The sequence below is a fragment of the Camarhynchus parvulus genome, chromosome 19 (genome assembly GCF_901933205.1).
Source record: "Camarhynchus parvulus chromosome 19, STF_HiC, whole genome shotgun sequence".
Taxonomy (NCBI): domain Eukaryota; kingdom Metazoa; phylum Chordata; class Aves; order Passeriformes; family Thraupidae; genus Camarhynchus; species Camarhynchus parvulus.
In genome coordinates, this window is record NC_044589.1 from 3,554,593 (window position 1) to 3,569,454 (window position 14,862).

The 14,862-nt window shown below is 66.0% G+C and overlaps 1 protein-coding gene across 2 annotated transcripts; it reads right to left on the minus strand.

The window, feature by feature from the left end:
• Positions 1-2,661: 2,661 nt before the first annotated feature.
• Positions 2,662-12,504, minus strand: LIMK1 (LIM domain kinase 1). 2 transcript variants are annotated; one of them, XM_030962554.1, is made up of 16 exons: positions 12,354-12,504; positions 10,351-10,447; positions 7,291-7,429; positions 6,808-6,917; positions 6,542-6,733; positions 6,037-6,142; positions 5,771-5,955; positions 5,515-5,698; positions 5,350-5,436; positions 5,006-5,137; positions 4,835-4,894; positions 4,671-4,736; positions 4,419-4,575; positions 4,264-4,319; positions 3,622-3,779; positions 2,662-3,529 (listed from the first exon to the last, which is right to left on the minus strand). In XM_030962554.1, the coding sequence occupies exons 1-16, from the start codon at positions 12,409-12,411 to the stop codon at positions 3,379-3,381; spliced, it is 1,938 nt and encodes a 645-aa protein (XP_030818414.1). In that variant the 5' UTR covers positions 12,412-12,504; the 3' UTR covers positions 2,662-3,378. The 2 variants fall into 2 exon arrangements, with proteins under 2 accessions (XP_030818414.1, XP_030818416.1); XM_030962556.1 differs by lacking the exons at positions 10,351-10,447; positions 12,354-12,504 and adding an exon at positions 9,797-10,336.
• Positions 12,505-14,862: the final 2,358 nt, after the last annotated feature.

The following is a 14,862-nucleotide window of genomic DNA, read 5'->3' on the forward strand; positions in this document are numbered from 1 at the left end:
CCCATACCCCACAGCCTGCTCCAGCTACGGGGGAAATGGAGGCAGACAGACAAGTACTGACCCCCACCATTGGCCTCAGAGCTCCACCAGGGTTTTGGGCATCTGGATGTTCCCCATGGAAGCCACCAGGTCCTGGTGACATGTGTGACCCAAGGAGGTGGCTCCTATCCCAGCCCAGGTTGCAGAGGGGAGGTGTGACAGTGACACCAAATTATGGAGGGAGAGCTCAGGCTGCTCCAGAGCCACACAGAGCCCCTGATCCTGAGCCAGGGGAGGGATCCTGTACCACCTCTGGGGACAGGGTCAGCTGTGACAGACACCCTGCAGAGCCACACGCCGGATGCAGGATGGGAGATCAGAGGGGTGGAGGACAGGAATGATCCCAGGATGTCTCTAGTGCAGCCTCTGGCTGAGGTGGAAAGGGCTCCGGAGGATCCCAGAGCCATTGCCTGCTCACCGCTGGAAAATCCTCATGTGAGGGTGAGTCTGGCTGTCGCCAGGGATGGGGATGAGACCCCATGTCCCCATGGAGCTGGACACCCCAGCCAGACCCCTGTGACCCTCCTCCAGCTCCACACATCCCTGTGCAGCTGGGTGCCCTGGTGGGATCCCAGGAATCCTTTTCCATCTCCACACATCCCTGTCCTGACTGGTCCCCAGCACCTCTTCTCCTTGCACATCTCAAGCCTCATGAGGACCCTCTGCCAGTTACCGCTGTCACGAGATGTCCCCCAGGAGGGTCCCTGCAGCACCAGTGCCCACCTTGCCAGGACTGCTGGAGAACCTGGCCTTCCTCCTCTCCCCTGGAGTCCCAAACTTCCCCACCAGCAAGGTGACCAGCCCACAGCCGACGGTTCATGGCTGGAGCTCTCAGTTGTGTCCCTGCCAGAGCCACTGGTGCCTTTGGCCACCCCCTTGGTGGGGACACCTGGCTCCCCACGTGCCACCATTCCAAACTGGGGTCAGGCGTGGGCAGGACCCTACCAGAGACATCCCTGGGGGGCACAGAGCAGGACCTGGGAGGAGACAGTGGATGCAGTGGCAGCTCTTGGTGGCCTGTGACATGGCCTGGGTGGCCTTGTCCCTCCTGGGAAGGGATGGCTGGAGGGACAGCCAGGTGCTGCTGACGGGATGAGCCTCTCCCAGGGGCACTGGGTCAGGCTGGACAGGGGCTGGATTTGGGCACAGGATGCTGCACACCCCCGGAGGAAACTTTCGGGTGACAGTGACAGCACAGGGCCACTGTGGCTGTGCCAGAGCCACCTCCCTGCCTGGTGAGGGGGTGTCCCAGCTGGTGGCTTGGTCTGGGATGAGTTGCTGGCCACAGGGGGGACTGAGTGTCCACTTGGTGTTGTGGCCAGCTGCTGGCTCTTGCCCCAAGGGCCACCAGCAAGTGTCCCAGTGGGTGTGCTGTCCCTGACACCACCAGGCATCCCTGCACCCAGCTGGGTGAGAGCCTGGGGGGTCCCATGAGTTTGGGGGTTCCTACTGCAGGGCTGGGGGTCTCCTGGGGTCCTGCTTTCCTGTGGCAGCAGGGGACTGGGGACAGTGGTGTTTCCTAGGTGTGATGGCCACAGTTGCTCCCGCACCCCAGCGCTCCCAGGGAGTGACAGTGTCCTGCTCCCAGAGCAAAGAATCAGCACAGTGGGGTGTCACCAAGGGCAGCATGACAGCCTGTGACACCAGGCAGGGTGTTAGTCCCTGTCCCTCACTGGGGTGCTGGGGAACAGGCAGTCAGGAGCCACTCCAGGAGGGGAGACAGTGCCACTGTCACTACATCCCCCCCATGTCCCTCCAGAGCAATAAACCAAGAGGTTCTCTGGTGGGGGTTCCAGCCTGGATCCTGGGACCCTTTTGGGCACCTTCCCCAGCTGTAGCATCACTGAGGACATCCTTGGGGACATCCCCCCAGTCCCATCCCTTCCCTGTCACTCCCCCCTCAGCTCTTTGGGTTCCAGGTCTTCTCCAGTTTCCAAAGCTCGCCCTCCCCCAGGGATGGAGCTCCCCCACCTTGGGGACCTTAGTTTGGTTCAGAAAGGTGCTGAGGACAGAGGGACAGCACGGGAGGGCCATGGGCTACCCCAGCATGACCCACCTCACTGTTCCCTGGGGCTGGTTTTACACCAAAGGCAAACCAGCTCCACGGCACCGATGGTCACACAGCTCTGTCACCTGCCTGCCACCACCCAGGCATGACAGGGGCCATGGCCACCAGGCCACTGAGGGGACACAGCACTTGGGGGCCCTGGTGACATAAGCAGGGATGGCACCAGTCCCAGGGCTGGGGGTTCCCATAATGGGGTGGGGACAGCACAAAGAGGGACAACAGTACTGCCCCCATGGGGGTGAGGGAGCTGGTGGGCGCCACCATGGCCAGTGCCACAGCCCCACCCTGGGCACAGGGACCGTCCCCTCCTGCCTCAGTTTCCACAGGAGCTCCCAGCCCCCCCGGGGGAGGCGAGCGATTGCCAACAGGCCGGGCAGCGAGCGGGGAAGGATTTATTGACTCACGGCTCGGGGTACATCACAGTTTGAGCTCCCTTCCCGCCTCCGCAGAGGACGTCACCTTGGACTTCCTGGGCAAAAGTGCACGGAGAGGCTTCACAGTTTGATCCCTTCAGGAAAGCAGAACCGAGGCAGTGACAAATGGCAAACGCTACGTTGTATGAAAAAATAATACAAACTCTTCTCTTTAAATATCTTACAGAAAAATGAACCTGAATAAAGAGCATGAAAAGCACCGCGTGGCGCAACCCCCCGGGCCCTCCAGGGCAGGGGGACCGAGATGAGCCGCAGCCCCACGACCCCGGGACTGCGTGGTCAGGGCTCAGCACGGGCAGCAGAGGCGCGGGGGCGGCAGGGACCGCTACGTGCCTGTCCCCACGCCACGGGGGTGTCCCCTCGCTCGGCCGGGGTGCCGGCAGCCCCCCGAGCCCGGGGTGCCGGCGGGAGCAGCCTCAGGGGCCGGTCGAGGGCGTTGCTACGAGGGTGCCCTGGGGGGCCGCGGGGTCCCTCCTGGGTCCAAGTGCAAGTTCACGGAAAGCCAAGGCACCGCCGCAGGGCCGCGGCTCTGTCCGGGGCAGCCCGGGGGTTGGGCGGGGCAGCCCCGCTGTGCAAAGGGGAGGTGAGCCAGGTGGGGGACACGGGGACGGTCCCCGCGGTGCGGCCAGCCGGGCTGGTCCTGGCGGTCAGAGCTACGGCGTGGGGGTGCCCAGGGCCATGCGGCCCCGGGGAGAACCAGCTCCCCGGGGTGGGCAGCGGGGCGGGGGCGCGTCCAGGGGCCCGGGGATCCAGCCCCGGGGTGAGGCAGCCCCAGGAGCGGCTGGTGGCGAGCGCAGCTCCTTCTCCCGTGGCTGCAGAGGGGCGCGGGCGGGGGCTCTACCGCGGGGCCGCGGGCAGCGCCCCCTCCCGCCGGTGCGCCTCCCCGAAGGCTCGGTCCAGCTGCTCCAGCTGCGAGCTCAGCGGCAGGTGGATCTCCAGGTGCATGCGCAGCGTCTCCAGCCACTGCTCCAGCTTGGCGAAGGACGGCCTGAGCGACCAGGGGGACACGTGGCAGCTCCGCTGGCTCCGTCCCCACCCCGTCCCCTGCCCTGGGGACCCCTGCGGGTCTCCACCACCCACCGCTTCTCGGGGTCCAGGTCGCAGCAGCAGACGGCGATGGGGAAGAAGCTGGGGGGGCAGGCGGGGGGGCAGTAGCGCTCCAGGAAGCCCCGGACGTTGAGGCCGAAGTCGGTGGTGCGGGGCAGGTAATCGGGGTCAGCGCTCACCCGGCCGATGATCTGCGGGCAGCGGCGGGAACGGGCGGGCTCAGCACCAAGGGGGGGACCTCAACCCCGAACAGGGACCCCTAAGCCCCAAGGGGGAGATGTCCAAGCCCCAGGAGGGAGCCCAAACACAATGAAGAAACCCCAACCCCAAGAGAGAGACCCCATCAGGGAGACCCTTAACCGAAGGAGAGAGGCCCCAACTCCAAGGGAGGACTCCAAGTCTAAGAGGGGGAACTCAAGCACAATGAGGACCTCAACCACAAAAGGGAGACCCCAGCCCCAAGGGGGAAAACCTTACCCTGGAGGGTAACAATGAGGACTCCAAAGCCTAGGGGGACCCCAAGTCCAAGGGAAAAGACTCCAATCCTAAGGTGAAGACTCTAAGAGATTCTAAACATGCCAACCCCAAGGGGGATACCCCAGCCTTGGGGAAGTGACCCCAAACACCATGAGGACCCCAGCACCCATGGCAGACCCCAGCCCCAGGGGCACTTGCCTCGCACAGGACGATGCCAAAGGAGAAGATATCCACTTTCTCATCATAGCTCCTCCCTGCAGACACAGGGTCAGGCCATGTCACACGTCCTGTCCCAGCCCCACCACGCATCCCCTGCCTGGGGACGGAGCCCTGGCTGGCCACAGCCCCCTCACCATTGATCATCTCAGGGGCCATCCAGTAGGGGTTCCCCACCACCGTGTAGCGTTTCTTACGGTCCGGTTTCTTCAGGTTCTTGAGATGTTCAGGCTGGTTCTTCTCATCCACCATCAGCCGCGCCAGCCCGAAGTCAGCGACCACCACACTCTTGTTCTGAGGGCACAGGGAGGGGTGAGGCCTGGGGGAGCCACACAGGGACTGAGAGCCCCAGCCAGGCTGGGGGAGGGCAGCACCAAGGTGGGACTCACCTCTCGCACGAGGCAGTTGTGAGAGTTGAGGTCACGATGGATGATGTTCATGGAGTGGAGGTAGGCCTGTGGGAAGGGTGGGCTGAGAGCAGGGGCACCCCCACGCCATGGTCCCCCCACTCACCAGTGCCCCTCCCACCCACCCATCCCATGGTGGCACCCACCATGCCAGCGGCGATGTCCTTGGCAAAGCTGACCCGCTGGCTCCAGGGGTAGTGGCTGTCCTGGGGGGCAGGAGGGGGAGTTTGCCAGGAAATGGAAAAGGAAGAGGGGTCCCCCAGCCACACTGGGGCTGTGGAGTGGTGGGGGACCAACCTGCCTCCCCCAGTGCTCACCATGCTCTTGATGAGGCTCCTTAAGGTGCCCCCTTTGATGTACTCTGTGATGAAGTTGAGTCTCTTCTCCTTGTAGAGCACTCCGATGAACTTGAGCACGTTGGGGTGCTCCAGGCAGCGCATCACCTTCACCTGCAGGAGACCCCCCCAGCCCCGTGTCCGTGACACCCCAAGGCTCCCACACCCCCTGACAGGGCCGCTGCTCGCAGGCTCAGTGGGCAGGGCAGCACCCACGGGGCTTGGTCACCCCTGTCCAGGGGTTGTGCCCAGGTGGGGCCAGGATCAGACAGACCCATCCCTTGTGTCCCTCCAGCCTGGGGGGATTAAGGACAGGGGACCCTCACCTCTTTGAGGAATGTCCTCTGGGTCTCCTCATCGAAGCGAATCAGCTCCTTCATGACCATCACCTCGCCCGTCTCCCGATGCGTCACCTGGCCAGGAGCGCAGGGACTCAGCCACCCCCTCCATCCTGGGGAGCCAAGACCCCCACGCTCGTGCCCCCTGCCCACCTTGATGGCCTGGCCGAAGCAGCCCTTGCCCAGCACCTCTCCATGGATGAGGTCCGAGGGGCGGAAGATGCGGTGGGCGCGGGACACGACGCGCAGGGACTCGGAGCGCCCGATGTCCTTGCGCTGGGACGCGGGAGAGCCCACGGAGCCCGAGCCCGGGGACTTGTCTGTGCTGCAGCTCCTCCTGTGGGACGGATGGGCAGAGCTCAGCGCGCGGGGGGCACCCAGCAGGGGCAGGGACAGGGGGTGGCCTTACGTGACAGCGCGCTGGCGCATGGCAGCGGGGTCCCCGCAGGGCACGGGGGCTGGTGAGCGCAGGGGGCTGCACAGGGCGGGCAGGGGGCTGCCTGCCAGCCCTGGCTCCTGGCCCAGGGGCTCGTGGGGGTCGTGCTCAATGGTTAGCTGCAGCAGGCGGCTTGTCTCCTGGATCAGCAGGTCGATCTGCAGAGGGATATGGTGATGGGGTGGGTCTGGGGACATGGCAGAAGTGGGGCTGGCTGGGGTGTGACAGGGGGGCTGTACCTCATCCAGGGGGACGTGGCCAATAGGGGTCCCGTTGATCTCCAGGATGCGGTCACCAACATGGATGGAGTTCTTCATGTCAGGGCTGATGCAGTCCGGGTCTACCCTGTGGGGACAGTGGGGTCAGACCCCTGACACTGTCACCATCAGGGGGGTGTAGTAGGACAATCCCAGTGGGTGTGTCAGATCCCACTGTCACCTCCTTGACAGGGACATGCTGGCACAGTCTCCACAAGCCACCCCAACCACACAGGGACATGCATGATACCCAATCAGGCATATAAGGCAATGCCAGCATGGCATGCATAGCCTCCACAAAGCCCCCTGCAGTTGGGGACACGCCACCACAGTCCCTACAGGCCACCCCTGGACAATGCGGACAACCTAGCACCACCCCTCCTCTCCCACCCCAAAAGGTGTCCCTGGGATGGATCCCAGGGGCAGAAGGGGCATGGGAAGCCCCAGCCGTGGGGAGGGGATGGTGGCAGAGGGGACAGGGACGCACTCTCGGACGCGCACAGTGCGCGGGTGCTCGGTGCCGCAGCCCTGGTCGATGGAGACGGAGAAGCCGCGCTTGCCGTCGGAGCAGGCGGGGATGGACACGAGGGTGACGGTGTGAGGGATGCGGGAGGCCGGCGAGTCCGGCAGGATCTGCTCGATCACCGGGGTCACCACCATCTGGTAGTAGCAGTGGCCGCTGTGGGGAGCAGACAGGAGGGTGGGTGGGAGTGCCGGGGACACGTCTCCCCGGCCTCCCCAGAGCAGACGTACCAGTAGAGCTTGGAGCGCTCCACCAGTGCGTACGTGTCCCCGTCCCCGATGAAGGCGCGGCAGTTGAGGCAGCTGAAGCACTCGGGGTGATACTTCTGCTCCCCAGCCACCTGTGAGCAATGGCATCAGCCCCGGGACCCCCTGTCCAGGCACCAAGGGCAGGGCCGGGGCTCAGAGGGGCCTGGGAGCACCCAAGGGTGCACTGGGGCTGCGGGTAGGGCAGGCTGAGCTGTGGGATGGTGGGGACAGAAGTGCCACCAAGTTGGGGGTGGCTGCAGGAACATCTCCCACCACCCTGAGCTTCTCCCTTGCATTCCCCAGTCACAGCAAGGCCCTCCAGGGTCCCCTAAAACATAGAGGACACCCCGGACACTCCCAGTGGTGCGGGGGGTCTGCACCCCTTCCCCACCTCCCCTGCTCCCCAGGAGCTCAGCCATGGCACAAGGCTCCGTGTCCTACCCCTGGGGACCCCGTGGTGCTCACCATGACCAGCCCCTTGGTGATCTGCTCAGAGCAGCCGTGGCACAGCTCCCCGAAGCGTGCCCAGTAATCCTTCTTGCAGTACAGGCGCCCATCCTTCTCGTAGTACTGGTGGGACAGGGAGGCCCCGCACTCGCAACACCTGCGGCAGGGACAGGGACACCCTTGTCACCTCGTCCCCACTGTCACCCCGGGGCACAGCCAGTGCTTGCCCACTCCACAGCTCTCTGGGCAAGCTGCTTCCCTCACTTCCTATGTGGCTGCAGGGCCACTGCATCAATGTGTCACCCTCCCCAGGGTGACAGCAGGTGATTCCAGGGGTGTGACAGTGCAGTCTGGGGCTGCAGGGACACGTGGGGACACTGGGGTGGACAAGGGAGGGGACCTGGGGCAGGGAGAGGCATGAGGAGGGAAGCGCCAGCTCTGCATGGATGTGCCAGCCTGGACAAAGACACATAGAGGGATGTACCAGACTGGTGACAGACATGCCACCCTGGTGACAGACGTGCCAGCCTGGCACAGGCTTACAGAGGGATGAGACAGACTGGTCACAAGTGTGGCAGCCTGGTCACAGACAGAGGGACATCCCACCCTGGTGACAGATACACAGAAGGGCATATCTCTCTATCCATGACTAGGGTGACATGCCAGTCTGGTCATAGACATACAGAGGGAAGTCCCACCCTGGTCATGGGTCTGTCACCCTGCTCACAGATGTGACAGCCCAGTCATGGGTGCACAGAGGAACATGTCACCCTAATCATGGACAGATAGATGTCCCACCCTGGTCACAGACACACACTGGGATGTGCCAGCCTGGTGAGGGACACACCAGCCTGGTCACGGACACACAGAGGGATGTGCCAGACTTGCCACAGACATGGTGACAGATGTGCCAGTCTGTGTGTGTCTCTGGCACAGACACACAGAGATGTCCCAGCCTGGCCACAGATGTGCCAGCCTGGCACAGACACACAGAGACGTCCCAGCCTGGTCAGGGATGTGCCAGCCTGGTCACAGACACACACAGGGACATGCCAGCCTGGTCACGGATACACAGAGAGATGTCCCACCCTGGTGACAGATGTGCCAGCCTGATCAGGGACAGAGGGACATGCCCCCTTGGTCACAAACTCCCTACCCTGGCACAGACCGCCAGAGGGACACGCCAGCCTGGCCAGGGACATGCCAGCCTTGGGACAATCGGCAGGGGGCACAGGGATGGGGGAGCTGCTGGTGGGTGCAGGAGGTGACAACAGCAGGGTGTGCCTGGGGCTGCAGAGGGGCCTGTCAGTTTTGGGGTACAGCAGCAGGGGTGCACATCAGACTGTGCAGGAGGGGACACGGGTACCAGAGAGCATTTGTGTGGGGTGTGCGAGTGGCTGGGGGGTGCAGAAGGGGAGCCACAGAGGATTTTCTATATGGGAGTGCTGAATGGGTGCAGGGGATGCTGTGGGAGGGGTGCAGGGTGCTGCAAGGCGGGAGATCCTCTTGGGGAGGGGGTTGCAGAGGGGGCACAGGGAGAGCTGTAGGGGATTTCCTGCAGGCGTTTGCAGTGCCGGGGTGCTGTAGGGTGTGGGGGCTGCAGAGGGGGGCACAGGGGGAGCTGTAGGGGATTTCCTGCAGGCGTTTGCAGTGCCGGGGTGCTGTAGGGTGTGGGGGCTGCAGAGGGGGCACAGGGGGAGCTGTAGGGGATTTCCTGCAGGCGTTTGCAGTGCCGGGGTGCTGTAGGGTGTGGGGGCTGCAGAGGGGGCACAGGGGGAGCTGTAGGGGATTTCCTGCAGGCGTTTGCAGTGCCGGGGTGCTGTAGGGTGTGGGGGCTGCAGAGGGGCACAGGGGAGCTGTAGGGGATTTCCTGCAGGCGTTTGCAGTGCTGGGGTGCTGTAGGGTGTGGGGGCTGCAGAGGGGGCACAGGGGGAGCTGTAGGGGATTTCCTGCAGGCGTTTGCAGTGCTGGGGTGCTGTAGGGCGCAGGGTTGCTGCAGGACACTCTGCAGGGGATGCCGGGGGTGCCCGGGGACTGTCGCAGTCCCCCCCCCGCCCACGGCCACGCAGGTGGAATACCAACCAGCGGTGACGTCACGGCGCGGAGTTTCCCCACCCCATGACGTCACCGCACGAGGACTCCCCCTCCGACGGCGCAGCACGAAACCTCCCCTGGGCTGGGGGCGGGGGCGGGGAGGAGGAGGGAGAGGAGGAGGAGGGGGAGGAGGAGCAGCTGGGGGAGAAGGAGAGGGAAAAGGAGGGGGAAACGTAGGACAAGGGGAAGGGGAGGGGGAGAAGGAGAAGAAGGGGAGAGGGAGAAGCGGAGAAAGGCTTTCAGCAAGCCTAGCGCCGCCGGAAGCCGTTCATCCGGGGGCACCGGATCCAGCTGCGGCCCCGCAGTGGCTTTGCTCTGGCTGACGGCCCAGAGAGGGGGAGCCGAGCATGGGGGACACAGGCTGAGCCCCCCGGGGCTCCCTGCGGAGCCCGTCCTGACCCGCTCCCACTTCAATCCCACTCCCACTCACTTGGCTCCAGCGCTCAGGACGCGGCTCTTCCTCAGCACCGCCGCCAGCATCCTCCTCCACCGACAGGGACACACCCCGGGGACAACCCTGGGCACCCCCAGCCCCGCAGGGAACCCTGTCAGGTCCCGGGCACCCCTGTGCCCCCCGACCCGGGCCCTTTCTCCTTCTCCTTCTCGGGGCAAAACAGCTGGAGCTGCCGGGAGGGCTCGAGTGAAAGAGGAAACTGGGAGGGAGGGGGGCGGGTGACATCAGCCACACGCGCCCTGTCACCCGGCAGGAGGGGACAGCGAGGGACAGGCAGCAGAGCCCTCTGCCAGGCCTGGCCTCGGCCGGAGCACCCCCACGGGCGCCAGGAGCCACAGCCACGCCTGTCCCTGCCATGGCTGGAACGGGAGGGAGCACTGTCCTTGTCCCTGCAGAGCATCCCACTGTCCCTGATGCTATCCCAGTGTCCCTAAGGCCATCCATTCCAGCGTCCAGGACACCATCCACCCCGATGCCCCCGATGCCATGCTGGTGTCCCCAGCGTCCCCGCTGTCCCTGGCGGGTCCCACCTGAAGCAGTCGGCGTGCCAGTCAGCCTTCAGTGCCTGCAGGTACTGCCCATCGTAGATGCCCTGCCCACAGCTCGCACACACCGGCAGGTCACTCCCTGCAGGCGGGAACACGAGGGGACAGCGCTGTCACCCTGCCAGCCAGCCCCGGCCACCCACAGCAGCAGCCAGGATGAAATCCCTCTGCCCGGGGGTGAATTCCATCCCCCACCCATTGATCCCCCAACGGGTCAAGGTCGGGGCACCCATGGCCCCAGGGCTGGCAACAGGGCAGGGTGGGATGGGGGCACATGGTGGGTGCAGGATGGGGCAGAGGGGTGGGATGGGGGCACATGGTGGGTGCAGGATGGGGCAGAGGGGTGGGATGGGGGCACATGGTGGGTGCAGGATGGGGCAGAGGGGTGGGATGGGGGCACATGGTGGGTGCAGGAAGGGGGCAGAGGGGTGGGATGGGGGCACATGGTGGGTGCAGGATGGGGCAGAGGGGCAGGATGGGGGCACAGAGTGCAGGGAGGGTGAAGAGGGGCAGGATGGGTGCACCAAGGGATCCAGGGAGGATGGCAGGGTGTGGGATGGGTGGTGGGTGCATCAGGGGACAGAAGGATGAGTGCTGGGGGGTCCTGGGGGACACAGGGGGTGTAGGGTGGGGAATGAACAGGGGACACACAGAGGGGTGCAGAGTGGGTACTGGGGCAGGCACAGTGCAATGGGGGACACAGGGAGTGCAGAGTGGGTGATGGAGGATGCAGAAGGACACATAGGGATGCTGGAGGGGTGCTGGGGGATGAATGGGGGGACAGAGGGGGATGCTGGAGGGGTGCTGGGGGATGAATGGGGGGGCAGAGGGGGATGCTGGAGGGGTGCTGGGCGATGCAGGAGAGCACAGAGGGGTGCAGAGGGTGCTGGGGCATGCACAGCGCATGGGGGAACACAGGGGGTGCAGGGTGGGGGATGAATGGGGGACACACAGAGGGGTGCAGGGTGGCTGCAGGGGGGTGCAAGTTCTTGGGGTGTGTGGGGAGGTATGAGGGGTGCACTGAGTGCAGGGGGGAAGGAAGGCATAGCAGGGATCTGGGGTGCAGGAGGGATGCAGGCTGGAGGGGATGGGGGTGCAGGAGGGGCACACAGAGTGTGCAGGGGGAGATGGGGAGGTGTGGGGGTGCAGGGGGGATGTGGAGGTGCAGGAGGGGATGCAGGCTGGACAGGGGTGCAGCAGGAGATGTGGGGTGCTGGGAGGGTGCAGGCAGGGATGCAGGCTGGCTGCACAGTTCTTGACAAGGAGGATGGGGGAGATTTGGGGGGTGCAGGGGGGAATGCAGTTGGGCGGCAGTACAAGGAAGAATGGGGGAGGACGGAGGCTGAACTGGGGGAACAGGGAAGATCTGGGGGTGCAGAGGGGATGCAGGGTGAACAGGGGCTGCACGGGGACATTTGGGGTGTGGGGAGGATGCAGGCTGGATGGGGTGCAGGGGGATGCAGGCCAGGGGAGTGATGTAGGGTGGGGTGCAGTGGAGGATGCAGTGGGCGCTGTGAGCTGGATGAGTGAGAGGGGCAGGGGGTGCAAGAGGCGTGCGGGATGGCTGGGGAGAGCAGGGGACGTGTGGGGGGCACGGGGGATGTAAGGTGCGGGATGGGCGTTCCAGAGGGGGATGCAGGGGTGGGGGGTGATGCAGGGGGGCTGTGGGGAGGTACAGACTGAATGGGGGGACAGGGAATGTCGGGGCGCAGACCAGAGAGGGATGCAGTGGGGGATGCAGGGGTGATGCGGGCTGGGTGGGGAGTGCAGGGGCGTGCTGGGCGTGCAGGGGTGCGGGATGGAGATGCCGAGGAGGATGCAGGGGCGCGGGGACAGTGGGGAGGCCGGGGGCTGCGGGGAGGATGCGGGCAGGATGCGGGGGGCTGCGGGCCGGCGGGAGGGTCCGCAGGAGCCGGGCTGGGGGACCCCGGGGCCCGAGCGGCGGTGGAAGCGCTGAGTCAGCCGGGGGGGCTCGGGGGGTCACGCACCTTCGTCCTCTCCCATAGGCTCGTCCCTCCAGGTGCAGCACAGCAGCATCAACCTCATGCAGGCGCGCAGCCGGCGCCGCGCCGCGCCGGGCCTGTGGCGGAGGCGGTGGCCGGGCCTGTGGCGGTCCCGCGCGGGGGCGCAGCCCCGGTCGGGCCCCCGGCCCTGCCGCTGCCGCTGCGGCTCCGGGCGGCACCGCGGCGCCTGCACCGCGCCTGCGCGGCCCGGGCGGGGCGGGGCCGCGGGAGCACGGGGCGGGGCCGGGGCCGGGCTGGCCGGGGCGGGGCCGGGGCGGGGCCAGTGTGGGTGTGGCCCGGTGGGCGTGGACGGCAGGGACTGGGCATGAATGGCCGCGGTCAGGGCCGGGGGTGAGGCTCGGGCTGCGCGATAGGGCCCGGGGGGATGCGCGGTTCACGGAGCGATGGCGCCGTCCTCTCACCCTCCCCCTGGCCATCACGGGTGTCCTCACACGCCGCGGTGTCCCCAGCTACGCCAGGCCAGCCTCATGTGCGGGTACGGGTGTCGCCACACCCACTACTGGCCATCACGGGTGTCCCCTCGTGCCCCAGGCCGTCACTGTGGTCAGGGCACAGGTGTTCCCATTTGCTCTGGGATGTCACCGTGGGGCATCACATGGGTGTCTCTCTCATTTCCCGCGCTGTCACCACGGGACAGAGCATGGACATATCCCTGCATCCCCAGGCCACCACCATGGCAAGGGGCATGGACCTCATCCGGGGTCCCGGGCTTGTAACTGTGGGCTAGGTTATGGATGTCCCTTTCATTCCCTGCAGTGTTACCTGGGCTGTCACCAAGGGCAGGCACAGCCTCCTTGGTCCTCAAGCTGTCACCGGGGCACAAGAAATGTTCTTGTACCCCCAGGCCCCCACTGTGAGTCAGAGCAAAGACCTTTTCATGGGTTCCGAGGCTGGCACGCTAGGACAGGGCAGAGATGTCCCCAGCACCTCAGGCCAGGGCACAGACCGCCCCTGGGACCCTGAGTTGTCACTGTAGGAAAAGGCAGAGGCGACCCCTAGGACCAAAGCTGTCCCCCTGGCCCTCCCGAGCCTCCCAGCGCTGTTACCATGCAGTGGGACAAGCAACAGCCCTGTAGCAAGGACCCAGCACCTTTCCAGGCTTGTGCAGTGCCACGGGCTGGGGTGAGCCCCTGCACCATTGCCACCGCCACGGGGACGGGTCACGGACGCGGGACACAGGTTGGAGCCAGAATCCTTTAAAAACTTGTCCTTTATTAGTCTGTCAGAAGCGAGTCCCTCTGTATAGGGCGTCCCACCCAGTTATAGCAAAGTGAGCAACGTGAAGGGACGGAGCCCCTCCTGCCCGCGGCGCCCCCAGACCGGGGGGAGCGCGGGGACTGGGCTGGGGGCCAGGCTGACGGGGCCATCCCTCCCCGCACAGCCCCCGCCGCCGCCATCCCCTTCCCTCCCTCCCTCCCTCCCCTCCTCCAATGTGGGGTGCCCCTCATCCTGTGCCCCCCCGGGGGTCAGCTCTGGGGCTGGGGAGGGGCGCGACAGCCCAGCCCCCCCAAATCCCGCAGAGAGCGATAGCACCAAGGGGGACTGCTGCTCCCCGCAGTTTATTCTGCGCTCCCTGCCGGGACCGAGGGCCGGGGGGGGCCGGGCGCTGCCGGGGAACGCGGGGTCCCTCCGGGGAACGCGGGCACGGCCCCGGGATGGACGGGGCCGTCCGGGGCTGGAGGAGAGGGTGTCTCAGCTTTGCTTCGGATTTACATTCTGGACCATGCAGTAGCACCAAAGTTCATGAGGTGATCGGTGACGGAGCGTTACTTCCGCTTCCTCCCGCAGTACTTCCCTGCCGCGCAGCCCGCGCCTGCACGGGGGATGCGGGTCAGCCCTCCGTGCAGCCCCGCGGGGATGGGACCGGCCCGGGGGCACCCCAAAGGGATGGGACGGGCACGGGGGGAACCCCAAAGGGATGGGACCGGCCCGGGGGCACCCCAAAGGGATGGAACCGGCCCGGGGGCACCCCAAAGGGATGGGACGGGCACGGGGGGAACCCCAAAGGGATGGGACCGGCCCGGGGGCACCCCAAAGGGATGGGACAGGCACAGGGGTCAGGAATGGGACAGGCGGAGGGAGCGCCCCGCAGGGATGGGACAGGCACGGGGGACACCCCAAAGGGATGGGATGGCACAGGGAGCGCCCCAAAGGGATGGGACAGGCACGGGGGGCACGACCGGCCCCTGGAGCGGGGGACCGCACTCACCTCTAAAGCCCAGGGCACCCAGAGCTCCTCCATAGGGCTTGGGGGGCTTCCCTGCAGCGGGAAGGCAGAGCAGGGTGAGCGAGACCCCCGCGGGGATACGCACCCCCAGCCCAAAACACCCGCGGGGCAATGGGTACTCACCACCGAATCCCAGGCCGCCGACCCCACCTGAAAGGAGAGCGAAGCCCTCAGCACCACGGGGCACCCCCATTTCTGTGCCCCACACCCCCCAGGGCAGCCCCCCAGCGGAGCCCAGCCCCCGGG